The sequence below is a fragment of the Equus quagga genome, chromosome 2, assembly GCF_021613505.1.
Source record: "Equus quagga isolate Etosha38 chromosome 2, UCLA_HA_Equagga_1.0, whole genome shotgun sequence".
Taxonomy (NCBI): Eukaryota; Metazoa; Chordata; class Mammalia; order Perissodactyla; family Equidae; genus Equus; species Equus quagga.
In genome coordinates this window covers 38,962,810-38,978,204 of record NC_060268.1, presented here as the reverse complement: position 1 = coordinate 38,978,204, position 15,395 = coordinate 38,962,810, and the positions used below count along the sequence as shown (strand labels likewise).

Below are 15,395 nucleotides of genomic sequence, written 5' to 3'. Positions count from 1 at the left end.
TAAAATTACAAAAAAAATACATAATCTAAATGTTTACCACACACCTGTTTTGTCAAATTAACAGTAACCTCTTAGAGATGGACTTGGTTTTAATTGTCTGTATCTTAGCTCCTCTCACTGCTACAAGAGCCCACAGTAGTTGCTCCATAAATGAATACTGTTAGAGAAGTCCCAGAAAACTGCTATGCTAATAATCAGCATACTATATTCCTTTCCTTGTCATTTTTGTAGGTGTTTTAACTCTTTTTATAATACATATACCCCTGGGCAAAATATAACACCTATAAAGGGCAGAAATAATGCACTTACATCTTAATACACATTAACAAGTATACAATCATGTAAACACTATACAGGTCAAGGAATGGAATACTGCCATCAACCCCAGAAGCCTTTGCACACCCTTTCTCAATCAAAATCCCTTCCCACAAGAGTATCACTTAAATGACAGCCACTTCCCTGGCTTTCCTTTTTTAACTCCAAAATCCATACCCTACACATCATAGCTTAATTTTGTCAGCTTTTGAAATTTATATAAATGTAACCACAGAGATGTATTCTTTTGCCTATTTTTTTCACTGAATATTGTATTTGTAAAAGGCATCTATGCTGTTGCACATACCTACAATTTATTGTTACTGTGGTACACTATTCCACTGATTATTCATACTATTGTTCATTCATTCTACTGGTATTAGATATCTGGGGTTGTTTTAAGGTTTCAGCTACTGTGAATCATAATGTCATCAACACTGTTGTACAATGCAGTTCTACTGGTTACTCCGGAGTCAAACTACTAGAACAAGGGTAAGTGTATCACCAACTTTAGTAGATATTGCCAAATTATTTTCCAAAGTGTTTATATCAATTTACAGTCCCATCAGCAGCATATGAGAGTTCCCATTTATCAACAGTTGATATTATCAGAGGATTTTAATTATTACCATTCTGGAAGGCATGTAGTGGAATCTTGCTGAGAATTTAGTTTGCATTCCCTAATTATGATTGAGATAGTCAACATCCCTCTTTATGAAATGCCTCTAAAAGTCTTGCCCACTTTTCACGGGACTGTTTAATTCTGATTAATTTGCTGACATCTCTATATATTCTGAATACAGGTCCTTAGGTAGGTATTACAACTATCTGTTCTCTCATTGTAGCTTACATTTTCAGTAACTCAATGTCTTAAAGATTTGAATTTCTCATTTTTAAATAATCAAATTATTATTCTTTAAGAATTGGTATTTTCTTCAGTTATGCTTAAGAAATCCTTTCCTAATGAGAGATCATATATACACATTCTTCTGTATTATCTTCTAAAAGTTGTTTTGTATATTTTAGCTTTTCAACTTAAGTCTATAATCTACTTAGAATATATTTCTGTGTATGGTGTGAGGAATAAAATGTTTCACTTTTTCCCATACGGATATTCAATGATCCTGCAACCAATTATTTAAAAAAATCATTCTTTCCTTATTCCTCTGCCGTTTTGTCCATATATGTTTGAATCTACTTTAGACTCTCTATTCTGTTCTACTGGTCTATTGACTTTATCCTCAAACCAGTGTAACCCTCTTAAATGTGGTGGTTTTGTAAGTTTTGACATTCAAAAGGGCAAGTCCTCCCCCCTTGTCATTGTTAAACACTGCCCTGGCTATACCTAGGTCCTTAGCATTTCCATGTAAATTTTGGGACCAGCTTTTCAAGTTTCACATAAAACCTGTTGAGATTTTGATTAGGATTACAATGAACTTACAGATGAAAATGAGAAGTGACACCTTTATAATAGTCAGTTTTGCCTGCTATCAGTTATCTAAATCAAGAATAGATGTTGACAGGATTCTGGGAAGACAGCAGAGAGGGAAGCACCAAGAAATCTGTCTCCCTATCTGAATAACTACATTGTAGAATCTGTCCGGTGTAATTATTTTGGAACTGTGGAGTCTGTTGAAGGCTTGAAACTTCTCGGGGAAGATATGGACAGTAAACTGTCACTAACTGTGGTCAATTTCAGCTCTTAGCACAGTAGCAGCTATGCCTTCCCAAGCCCCCAGCTACCTGGCATGCAGCTGTGCATGTGTTCCTACAGCAGCTTGCACACATCTTGGGGAGCCAGTAGTTAAAAAGGACTCTGTCCTCCAAATATCAGGGGTCTCTGCTCTGATTGCTGCTTCTGACCACAGAGGTGCAAAGAGGTAGGCAGTCACTGTTGTTGCACCTCTCCTCACTGTTCCAAGCTCTTATCCTACTCTGTCTTAAGTGACTTCCAGGGATTTAAAAAGCCAGTATCCTTTTTCTCCCCTTCGGTTTTCACTTTTTTCCCCTTCAGGAGCCAGACATTAAAGGCTAGAAAATTCAAAATCAACTGCATACACAGGAAAAACTAGAAAATGACCATGCATGCCCAAGGAAAGGCTCAGAAAAGACCTGAGAAGACCTTAAGTTTACACCTCAGGCTGATCCTTGGCACAAAGCCAGCCTACAATAATAAATAAATAAATAACAACAACAAAAAACCCCTACAAAAACCCTAGGGAAGGAAGACTACCTGATTTCCAGAGTTACCACGTTATTAGATTCAAATGTCCAGTGTTCCACAAAACATCACAAGACACACAAAAAAACAGGAAAGTATGGCCCATTCAAAGGAAAAAAATTAATCACAGAAACTGTCCCTGAAAAGGACCTTAATGGCAGACATATCAAAGATTTTAAAAACAACTATCTTAAAGACCTCAAAGAAATACAGGAAGATGTGGAGAAAGACAAGAAAATAATGTGTGAACAAAATGGAAATACCAAAGGGACAGAAAATCTGAAAATAAACCAAAAAGAAAACTTGGAGCTGAAAAGTACAATAACTGAAATGAAAAACTCACTAGAGGGATTCAAGGCAGATTTGAACAGTCAGAAGAAAGAATCCGTGAACTTCACAACAGGACAATGGAAATTATGGAGTCTGAGGAACAGAAACAAAAGGAAATGAAGAAAAGCGAACAGAGCCTAAGGGACCTGTGGGACAGCATCAAGTGTACCAACATGCACATCATGAGAGGAAGAGAAAGAGAAAGAGGCAGAAAGAATATCTGAAGAAATAATGGCTAAAACCGAGCCAAATTTGAGGAGAGACATGAATAGGAACATTTAAGAAGTTCAACAAACTCCAAGTAAGATGAACTCAAAGAGATTCACACTGAGACACATTACGGTCATGTGTCTATTAGTGATGGGGATCCATTCAGAGAAATGTGTCATAAGGCAATTCTATCATTGTGCAAACAGCACAGAGTGTAATACCACAAACCTAGATGGTATAGCCTACTACACACCTAGACTAAATGGTACTGATCTTATGGAACCACCATCGTATATGCAGTCCATCATGAACCAAAACATCATTACACAGTGCATAACTGTATAATCAAATTTTCCAAAGAGAAAGAGAGAATCTTGAAAGCAGCAAGAGAGAAACAAATCACCACAAACAAGTGATCCTTAATAAAAACATGAGCAGATTACTCATCAGAAACTTTGGAGGCCAGCAGACAGTGGACTGATATATTCAAAGTGCTAAAAGAAAAAAACTATCAACTAAGATTCCTGTTTCTGGCAAAACTGTCCTTTTAGAGTGAGGGAGAATTTAAGAAATTACCAGATAAACAAAAGCTGAGGGGGTTCATTTCATGACCACTCAACCTGCCTCCAAGAAATACTCAAGGAAGTTCTGTAAGGTGAAATGAAAGGACACTAGACAATAGTTCAAAACCATGTGGAAAAATAAAGATCTCGATAAAGGTAAACACATGAGCATTATTAAAGCTAGTACTATTATAACAATGGTCTGTAACTGCACTTTCTTTCCTACAATATTTAAGAGACTAATACATTTAAAGATAAAAAACAATTATTAGAGGGGCTGGCCCTGTGGCCAAGTGGTTAAGTTCGCGCGCTCCGCTGCAGGCGGCCCAGTGTTTCGTCGGTTCGAATCCTGGGTGCGGACATGGCACTGCTCGTCAGACCATGCTGAGGCAGCGTCCCACAAGCCACAACTAGAGGAACCCACAACGAAGAATACACAACTATGTACCGGGGGGCTTTGGGGAGAAAAAGGAAAAAATAAAATCTTTAAAAAAAAAAAAAAAAACAATTATTAGTGTGAAAGTTAGTATTACTGTAACTCTAGTTTGTAACTCCAAATTTTGTTTTCTACATAATTTAAGACTAACGCATTTTTTAAAATTATTAGCTTATGTTTTGGGGCACATAATGTATAAAGATGTAATACTATGACATCAACAACCAAAAGGGGTGGGGATGGAGCTGTAAAGGAGCAAAGTTCTTATATGTTACTGAAGTTAAGTTGGTATAAATTCCAATTAGTGTGTTATAACTTTAGGATGTAATCCCTCCAGTAACCACAAAGAAAACAGCTATAGGATATACATAAAAGGAAATAAGAATTTAAACATTTCACTACAAAATATCAACTAAATACAAAAGACAGTAATGCAGGAAATGAGGGGGAAAAAGCTATAAGGCATAAAGAAAACAAAAACAAAAAAGCCATAAGGCATACAGATAACAAATAGCACATATTACAGAAGTAACTCCCTCCTTATCAGTAATTACTTTAAATGCAAACGAGTTAAATTCTCCCATCAAAAGACAGATTGTTAGGATTGACAAAAACATCTGTTCCAACTATATCCTGTCTATGAGAGACTCCCTTGAGATCCAAAGACATAAAGAGCTTAAAAGTGAGAGGATGGAAAAGATATTCCATGCAAATAACTAAAAAAGATCAGGGATGGCTATACCAACATCAGACAAAATAAACATGAAATCTAAAAACGTTACAAGAGACAAAGGATATTATATATTAATAGAAGGTTCAATACATCCCGAGGAAATAACAAATATTTACATACCTAATAACAGACCAAAATATATGAAGCAAAACTGGCAGAATCGAAGTTAGAAATACAGTTCTACAGTAAGAGTTGAAGACTTCAATACTCCACTCACAATAATGAATACAACAACCAAACAGAAGAAAAGAAAACAGAAGACTTAACACAATAAACCAATTAGATCTAACAGGCACAAAGACCATTCTACCCAATAACAGAATATACATTCTTCTCAAGTGCAACGTGGGACATTTTCCAAGACAGTCCATATGTTAGGCCACGAATTAAGTCTCAGTAGATTTTAAAAGACAGATATCACACAAATTGTCTTCTCTGACCACAACAGGATGAAATTAGACATCAGTAACAAAAGGAAACTTGGAAAATTCACGAAACAGTGGAAATTAAACACCACATTTCTGACGAATCAATGGATCAAAGAAGAAATCACAAAGAAAATTAGAAGTGAGATTTATTCCTGGAATGCAAGGATGATTCAACATACAAAAATCAATCTATGTAATACACCACATCAACATGACAGTAAAAAAAAAAACCACCTGATCATCTCAGTTTACGCAGAAAAAGCATTTGAAGAAATGCCACAAAACTGGAGGACACACACTTCCTGATTTCAAAACTTACTACAAAGATACAGTAATCAAAACAGTATGATACTGGCATAAAGGAAGATATATAGACCAATGGGATACAAGAGACAGCCCAGAAATAAACCCTCACATATATGGTCAAATAATTTTTGACAAGGGTGCCAAGACCATTCAATGGGAAAAGGACAGTCTTTTCAATAAATGGTGCCGGGAAAACTGGCTATCTACATGCCAAAGAATGAAGGTGGACTCCAACGCCACATATAAAATTTAACTCAAAATGGCTCAAAGACCTAAACGTAAGGCCTAAAACAATAAAACTCTTAGGAAAAAACACAGGTCGAAAGCTTCACAACACTGGATTGGCAATGATTTCTTAGATATGACACCAAAGGCACAGATAACAAAAGAAAAAAGACAAGCTGGATTCATAAAAATTTTTAAATTTTGTGCCCCAAAAGACACAGAGAAAAAGGCAACCCACAGAATGGGAGAAAGTATTTACAAAACATATATTTGATAAGGGATTAATCCAGAATACATGGAGCACTCTTAAAACTCAATGAAAGAAAAATAACCTAATTCAACAATAGGCAAAGGACTTGAACAGACCTTTCTCCAAAGAAAATATACAAATGGCCAATAAGCACATGAAAAGATGCTCAACATGACTAATCATTAGGAAAATGCAAATCAAAACTACAACAAGATACCACTTCACATCCATTAGGATGGTTACTATCAAAAAAACAAAACAACAAGTGATGGCGAGGATATGGAAAAACTAGAAGCCTTATGCACTGTTTGTTGATGGCAATGTAATATGGTATAGCTGGCTGTGGAAAACAATATGGCAGTTCCTCAAAAAATTAAAAATAGAATTACCATATGATCAGAAATTCCACTTCTGGCTATATACCCAAAAGAACTGAAAGCAGGGTCTTTTGTACACCCATGTTTATAGCAGCATTATTCATAACAGCTAAAACATGGAAGCAACCAAAGTGTCCATCAATGGATGAATGGATAAAGAAAATGTGGTACATACATACAATGAAATATTATTCAGCCTTAAAAAGGAAGAAAACTCTGCAATACGCTGCAACATGGATGAACCTTGAGGATGTTATGCTAAGTAAGATAAGCCAGTCACAGACAAATACCGTATGACTCCAGTTACATGCAGTGCTAAGAGAAGTCAAAATCAAAAAATACAAAGCAGAATGGTGGCCAGGGGCTGGGGGAGAGAGGGAAATGGGGAGTTATTGTTTCATGGGTATAGTGTTTCAGCTTTACAAGATGAAGAAAGCTGGGGCTGGCCCCGTGGCCGAGTGGTTAAGTTCGCGCGCTCTGCTGCAGGCGGCCCAGTGTTTCGTTGGTTCGAATCCTGGGCGCGGACATGGCACTGCTCATCAGACCACGCTGAGGCAGCATCCCACGTACCACAACTAGAAGAACCCACAACGAAGAATATACAACTATGTACCGGGGGGCTTTGGGGAGAAAAAGGAAATAATAAAATCTTTAAAAAAAAAAGAGGAAGAAAGTTATGGAGGTAGGTGGTGGTGATCTGTGGCACAACAATGTGAATGTATTTAATACCACTGAACTGTGCACCTAAAGATGGTTAAGATGGTAAATTTTATGTTAAGTGTATTTTACCACAATAAAAGTAAAAAAATTTTTAAAGAATGGATGCTGAATTTTTATCAACTTCACAACATTAACTAATATAGATTTTTCTCCTCTAATCTGTTATTATGGCCAATTATACTACTATTCATAGCTAAGCCAAACTTACGGCCCTGTCATATGTCATGCTTTACATATACACTTTATATATACAGACACCTTTACTAATTACAACATAAGATATTCATTGCAGATGATTTAAAACAATTAGAAATCTAAAGTCATCCAAAATCTCAATATCCAGAGATAATTACTGTAAAAATTGGGCATTATTTCCTTGTTTTTAAGTGCATATATGTACATATATATCCTGATGTAATTGAGATAATATGGTACATACTATTTTATGATTATCAATTACTACAGTGTGATGTTTCCTGTGCCTTTAAACATTCTACATTGGTTTTTTTGTTTTGATTTCTCTAAAGATTGACACCTGAGCTAACATTTGTTGCCAAGCTGCTGCTGCTGCTGCTTCTTCTCCCCAAAGCCCTTCAGTACATACTTGTATATTCTAGTTGTGCTATGTGGGATGCCACCTCAGCATGGCTTGATGAGCAGTGGTGGCATGTTATGTCTGTGGCCAGGATCCAAACCACTGAAACCCTGGGCTACTGAAGCAGAGTGTGCAAACTGAACCACTCGCCTACAGGGCCAGCCCCTCTACATCATTTTTAATGACTATCTTGTATTCCTTTGTAGAGATATATAAAAATTTAACTCAGATTATACAATAAATTTTATCCCTTTTTTTCAATTTTAAAGTCTGCAATAAATAGTCCTATAACTAAACTTGTTTTTCCTTTTTTCTGTTCTAGTTTTGAGCTATAATTGACCTACAATACCATAGATACAACTTGATGGGTTTTGACATCCATATACCCCTGTGAAACCATCACTACAATTAAGATAGTCAAGGTAAATACCACCTCCAAGATTCCTTGTAACTGTAATTGGATTACCTCTCTGAAATCCATCCATCTCTCCCTCTGCTTCCAAACACCACCCCAACTCTTGCCCTGGCAACCAGTGATCTATATATCAGTTTCTATTTAAAAAGTTTTTTTACATGAATGGGAAAAAAACGTTAACTTTTGGGGTGGACAGGGGAGATATGGCCGCCTTCATTCAGCCTAATTATTCTGAGGTTGATTGTTGCTGAGTGTATCAACAGTTTGTTTCATTTTACCGCTGAGTAGTATTCCATTGTTTTTATCCATCCCAAATTTCTTTACCCATTCACCTGTTGATGGACACCTGGGTTGTTTCCAATTTTCTTGCTATTACAAATAACGCTGTAATGAACACTCATGTAAAAGACTCTATGGTGACATAAGCTATCACTGCTCTTCAATAAACACACAGAAGTAAAATGAAACTATCAAACTGTTTTCCAAAGTGACTTTTACATTCCTGCTAGCTATGTATAAGACTTCCAATTGCTCTATATTCTCACAGTATTTGGTATGGTCAAACTTCTTAATTTTAGCCACTTGGTGGTACACAGTGTCTCCTTGTGGTTTTAATAAGCATTTCCCTAATGACTACCGATGCTAAGCATTTTTTCATGTGTTTATCTGCTGTTAATATATCTTTCATAGTGAAGAGTCTTTTTGCTTTCCTGTTCATTTAAACTACGTTGACCGCCTTCTTACTGAGTTGTAAGCATTCGTCTTAAAGAGTTTCAACAATTCCTTATTTATTGCAGATACAAGTCCTATGTCAGATGCATCTTTTCTAAGTATTTCTCCTGGTCTATGGCTTGTCTTTTCATTTTCTTAAAGGTCTTTTGAAGAACAAGTTTTTAATTTTGAGAAATTCAATTTCATTACTTTTCTTGCATTTATAATCCAAGCTTTTGATGTCCTATTTAAGAAATCTTTATGAGCCACAAAGTCACAAAGGGTTTTTTCCTATATTTTCTTCTATAAATTTTATACCTTAAGAACTTACATTTAATCTTTGACATTAACTCAGATTTTGAGTTAATTTTTGTGTATGGTGTGAAGTAATGGTTGAGGTTCACCTTTTATGGGGATGGAGGGGTGAGTGTCTATAGTTATCCACTTGCCCCAGAACCATCTGTTGAAAAGATCATCATTTCCTCATTGAACTACCTTGGAATTGTGTCAAAAATTAATTGGCCTTGTGTATATATGTGTGTATCAGCTTCTGAACTCTCTATTCTGTTCCATTGATCTATATATCTTTCTTTATCCAAATTACTTGAGCTTTACAGTAAGTCTTAAAAATCAGGTAGTATAAGTATACCATGTTCCGCTTTATCAAAGTTGTTTATCAACGGACTACTCCAAGTCCTTCACTTTTCCACATAAATTTTAGAAACAACCTGTCCATTTCCACCCAAAAAAGCCTGCTTGGATTTTTACTGGAACAGCATCAAATCGATTTATCTTGCCAACACACTCTTCTGATGCATAAATTGTATCTCTCTCCATTTATTTAGGTCCTTTAAAAGTGCTCTCAGCAGTGTTTTGTAGTTTTTAGCATAAAAGTCTTACGCAACTTTCATCAAATTTATCCTTAAGTGTCTAATTTTTTGGATGCTATTTTACATGGTATTTTTTATTTCAATTTCCAATTGTTCACTGGCATATATACAAATACATTGTATACTGATACTGCTGTATGCTGTAACCTCACTAAACTAACATAGTTCTAGTAGCTTTTTTGTGGATTCCTTAGGATTTTCCAATCTATGAATAAAGCTAATTTTACTTCTTCCTTTCCAATCTAGATGCATTTTCTTTTTCATGCCTTCCTGCACTGTCTAGGCCCTCCAGTATGATGAGACATGGTAAAAGAAGACATTCTTCCTCATTCCTAATCTTTGGGGAAAAGCACTCAGTCTTTCACCATTAATATGTGGATTGTAGAGTTTTTCCTAGATGCTCTTTATCAGGTTGAGGAAGTTTTCTTCTATTCTAGTGTGCCAACAATTTTTACCAGAAATAGATTCTGTAAATTTTTTTAAATATCTGTTGAAACAATCATATGGCATTTTATAAAAAGTCCACTATGGTAATAGTGAACTCCACTGTTTGTTTTCACATGTTAAATCAACCTTGCATTCCTGGGATAAATCCCACTTGGTCATGATATATGATTCTTTAAATATATTCTTGGATTTGATTTGCTAAAATTTTATTTATACTTTTTACATACGTTCATGAGAGATATTACTCCACAGTTTTCTCATAATGCCTTTTTCTGGTCTGAGTATCAGGGCAACGCTGGTCTCATAGAATGAGACCATTTGATGAGTGTTGTGTAGAATGGGTATTAGTTCTTCCTTAAACGTTTTACAGAATTCACCAGTGAAGCCATCTGGACCTGGTGTCATTATTGTGGGGTTTTTCACTACAAGTTCATAAGTAAAGGGCTAGGCAGTTACTTTTCTCTTCTTCAGTGAGTCTGGTAGCTTTGTGTCTTTCAAAGAATTTGTCCATCTCATCTAAGTTGTCCAATTTAGCCTTTTTGGGTGTTCTTTAATATAAACAATTCAGTGATGAACATCTATGTTCAGGATATGCTAGTAAAAGTGAAACTGCTGTGACATTATGCTATGATATTATAAAGTGAGTGCACCTTAAACATTTATAGATGTTGCTGGAATTGTACCAACTACACTTTTACCAACAGTTGGATAGTGCCAGTTTTTTTATACTCTTAACACTGGATATTCAAACTGGTAGGCAGAAATTGATACTTTGTTTTAAATTTATATGTCTTTAGTGATAGGTTTATTGACCATTTGTCATAAACTTTCTTCTGTAAATTGCCTTTCTGAATTCTTTGCTAACTTTTATTGGAGTGGCTGTGTTTTTTTCCTACATATCCAGGAGTTTTATTTTTTCCAGGCTGTAATATAATAATTCATATTTTAGTTTTGTTCAAAATTCCTCCCCCATTCTCCTCAAAAAAGGAAAAAAGCAAGAGATAGTTAAGTCTGGAGGTCTTTTCCTTCTATGGTTTCTTTGGAGTCTTGCTTAGAAAGTCTTTCTCTATCTTCAAGATTAAAAACATATTTCATTAGATTAATAAATGGACTTTAAAAAATTAAACTGCTAATATCTGGAATTTATTTATTCCAGATATTTATTTTAAACAAAATAAAAAAATACAGTAGAAAGGGAAAAAAATCAAGAATGAAATAATACGTAAGTTGGGATTTTGTAATATTTTATCAAAAAGGAATAAGGATTTCAAAAGAGTATATAATGCTCAACTGTTACGTCCTTATTCTGTCCCTAAATCTCCAACCACTTGGTGAATGACTCAAACCATAACCAGAGGGTCTTGTTACAAACTTCTTCTTTTAGAAAATAAAATGAGATGTGTTAGTTAACTTGACTATGTCAATCATTTCACAATGTATACATATGCCAAACCATCATGTTGTATACTTTAAATATTTGCAATTTTATTTGTCAATTATACCTCAATACAGCTGGAGAGAAAAAAAGAAAATGATGGATTATACCAATCATCTGTATATTCAAAGAACACGGCAGGGGGTGCAGTGGAGCACACAGAAAAACAAATGAAGCTTCAAATGCATTCCGAAAGTCCAAATGAGAGAACAATTCAAATTTAGCACAAAAAATCCATCTTCAAGAGAAAACTTAAAAAGAACGTGTGTGTGTGTGTGTGTGTGCATGTGTGTATCACATATGCCATATAGAAAGAGCATTTAAGGATAACAAGAATTTCTCAAAATTCTTCTTAGATCATTGATCAGAATTAAAGTAATAGTAATATTCAAAATAGGTTTCAAATAACCATACTTTTCTAAAAATATAAAACTATACTGTTTTAACTCTCAATTAATACTCACTGTATTCCAGCTTCTTTCTCTTCTTTTTCTCTTTCAATTGTTCTTCTTCCTCCTTGACTCCCTCTTCTCCTTCTCTTTGCTCCTCTCCAAGAGTATCATAAAAAACTGGATCACGATGGGCAGCCTTCCTCTGGAAATGCTTAGTTTTGGATCCCCCTTTAACAAGCACAACTTTTCTTTTCAAACAAGTGCAGCCAAACATGCAGTCTGGTCGGCGGCAGTGAGCAGGCTGGCGCTTCTCCAAAGCTAGACTTGAACATACGCAACCCAATCGACAGAAGTCATTGTTGCATGGAGGCGCTCGTTTCCTTATGATTGTGTGGATAGGTTTAGTTTTGAGAGATGCCTAAAGTTAAAGTAGAAAATTGTAAATCTGTTAAATCATCCCCTAACACAACCAATTACTTACAGTCATATATTAGTCTGTCTTCTTCTCTGACTCTGAGCACTCAGTAGTAACAACAAAAGATTAGCACAGCTTCAAAGAACAGAAAATGAAAATAACAAGGATTCTGAACAATCTCCCATTCTAATGCATAGCACAGACAAGCAAGAGAATAAGTGTTTTAAATAATTATGAGACAAAATACGAACAAGGATGAACTTAGTCTCCACAGAAATCACACATAATGTTCTAGGGCAGAGGTTGCCAAGCTTAAGGCCCACGGGCCAAAGCCAGTCTGTTTCATACATAAAGTTTCACTGGAACAGAGCCAGGCTCATTCATTTACAGTCTATGGCATTACAACAGCAGAAGTGAGTAACTGCAACAGAGTGTACGTCCTGCAGAGCCTAAAATATTTACCATCTGGCCCTTTACATAAACAGTTTGCTGACCTCTGTTTCACGGTAATTAATAAAAAAGGAATAGGATAATATGTGCATAAAAGTCTTTAGGAATAATTAATAATAAAGGACGCATTTTGTGTTTAGTCCTAACATCTGAGGATTTTTAGCTCTAGAATTTAGTAACAGAATTAAAAAATGGAAGGTAAAGTACAGAAATGTCATTAAAAAAATTTTCCAGATGCTGTTGTGTCATTTCACATGCATCAGAGGCTGCTAAGAAAGATGAATCAATAATAAAAATAAAAAATTCTTAACATAAAATTTTACAAAAGACAAAAGCTTTTTTTCTGTACATTTATAATTTGTTGGATTTTCTGGGATTTAGTACACCTTTTAAGCAGAATCTTCAAAGCTGTTTTAACAAGATCAGCAAATGTACTTGCCCACCCTCTGGAGAATGAAATCAGAGACTTTCAGAGTAGCCAGTTGCCTTTATAAAGGAGAAAGACATTATTCAAAGCACAACTGTACTGTCTCCCTCTGCTGGCAGGAAGGATCTACACTTGGGTATCTAGCTGATAAAGAACAACAAATGCGGAGGACATCTCCTTGGTTGTCACTGAGGTAACTAAATGCCCAAACCTCCTGCCAAAAAGCCCTAGTCCCATTTCCTCTCACTAACCTAATTCTTTCTAGCCAAGAACTAATATGCTTCTGGAAGACAACAGATACTTACTTGAGCAGTAAGCAGAGTTGTTAAGGATACATCTGCTCGCTCTTCGGTGATATAGGTCCTTGGTTTTCCTTCCCAAAGTGCACAATCTTCCAGGTCCATTAGCTTCACTTGAGACTTAGACAAGCCTGGAGGGCGAGTTCCCTGTTGCTGTTGCTGCTGCTGCTGGTGTGCCTGCCGCAAACTAATCTGCTTTGGAAATGTATTTTCATCTAAAGTTGGCACAACAAAATTATTCACCGGATTTTCTGAGATGGTGCTGGAAGAATTCTTGGTAACCTTATCTCCTGGAATTATATGAGTGTGTTTCTGTTTTGGTGAAATGGGGTATGGTAAAATGGATTTATAAGATGATTTAGTTCGGCCACTGAAAGTTGCCTGTTTGTTTTGAGACTTCACCTTTCGAGAGGCAGAGGGTACAGAATGAGGCTTCAAAGAGTAAGAGGTACAAGGGGAAATGGTAGACTGCTTCTTTAGTACACTATCAAGTGTTCGGACATAGCTGGTACTCTTGGTGGGAAGCTGGTATACCACAGGAGATGTGGGAGCACTGGAAGAGAAACCCATGTTTGTTTCCATAAGCTTGCCTTCGTTTTCCAAATATTCATCTAGCTTATCACTGCAGAAAGCAGAACGGTTTTTCAGTGAACCTTCTGAATTTCCACCTAGAAATAAGGAGATACAGATACTTAAAAGAAATCTAGGACAGACCTTTAGATCTCTAGAAAAATATACTTAAAAGGCCAGAAGTATTCAGTTATATGCTATTGAATCTTCTAAACTGTCCCTCTTTAGAATGAAGAAAAATATAAAATATAAAACCAAGTGAAGGGGGCCAGCCCTAGGGCCAAGTGGTTAAGTTCACGCACTCTCCTTTAGCAGCCCGGGGTTCACTGGTTCGGATGCTGGGCACAGAACCTTCGCACCACTCATCAGGCCATGCTGAGGTGGCATTCCATATAGAGGAACTAGAATAACCAACAACTAGCATATACAACTATGTACTGGGGCTTTGGGGAGGGAAAAGAAAAAGAGGAAGATTGGCAACAGATATTAGCTTACGGCCAATCTTCCTCACCAAAAGGTATATTAAAAAAAAAACCCACCAAGTGAAGAGACTGAATATCATCTGCTAGTTATATTAAAAGCCATTATCTAACATTATCTTAATACATACTTAGCATTAATTTTTACAAAGTCCTAGGAATAGTAATAATTAACACTAGGGTTAAGAGTTTACAACCTCTGACAACTTATAACCTTAGTATAGAGACCACATCTAAATAAAAACATAAGAGCACAAAATATACTTAAATTAGACCTCAAAAGAATGCCAAGAGATCATTTAAGAGCCTGCAGTCCTGGACTCTGATACAATGAAGAGGTAAGAGCACAAAAAGAAGAGTACAAAATTTCATTTTTAAGAAACAAAAAAGCAAGCTTAGTAGAGACACAAGTATTACACTATTATAACTGTACAAAGAGTCAAAGATGAGAAAAACTATTTTGGACAAACACTATATTTATCTGGTTGGAGCGTAAACTGCAAAAAAGTACAGAGGGAAAGGAAAAGCACTAAGAAAGGAGACCTACAGGCATTCAGTCAAAATGCTTGAATTAGAAGTTTACTCTGAAGTATAATGCTATCGGGAATCACTATCCAGCTCTGAAGTACACAGTTTTGAAATAATGCTTGAGAATGATGCTTTTTGTAACTACAGGAATAACAGAAAGGAAGTGCGGTTTTTAAAAAGGGCTGCAGAGATTACTTAAGCCTAACATGGTTAGGGACTGAACCCCAG

At 35.9% G+C, this 15,395-nt stretch overlaps 1 protein-coding gene across 14 annotated transcripts in view; it reads right to left on the bottom strand.

Moving 5' to 3' along the window:
- The window catches only part of MGA (MAX dimerization protein MGA), a 156,808-nt gene that overhangs the window by 32,303 nt on the left and 109,110 nt on the right, over positions 1-15,395 (bottom strand). For all 14 annotated transcript variants that reach the window (XM_046652484.1, XM_046652496.1, XM_046652497.1 and 11 more), the window contains 2 exons: positions 13,597-14,258; positions 12,072-12,417 (listed from right to left, as the gene is read on the bottom strand). In XM_046652484.1, the coding sequence (XP_046508440.1) occupies positions 12,072-12,417; positions 13,597-14,258 (1,008 nt within the window). The remainder of the gene's footprint in view (positions 1-12,071; positions 12,418-13,596; positions 14,259-15,395) is intronic.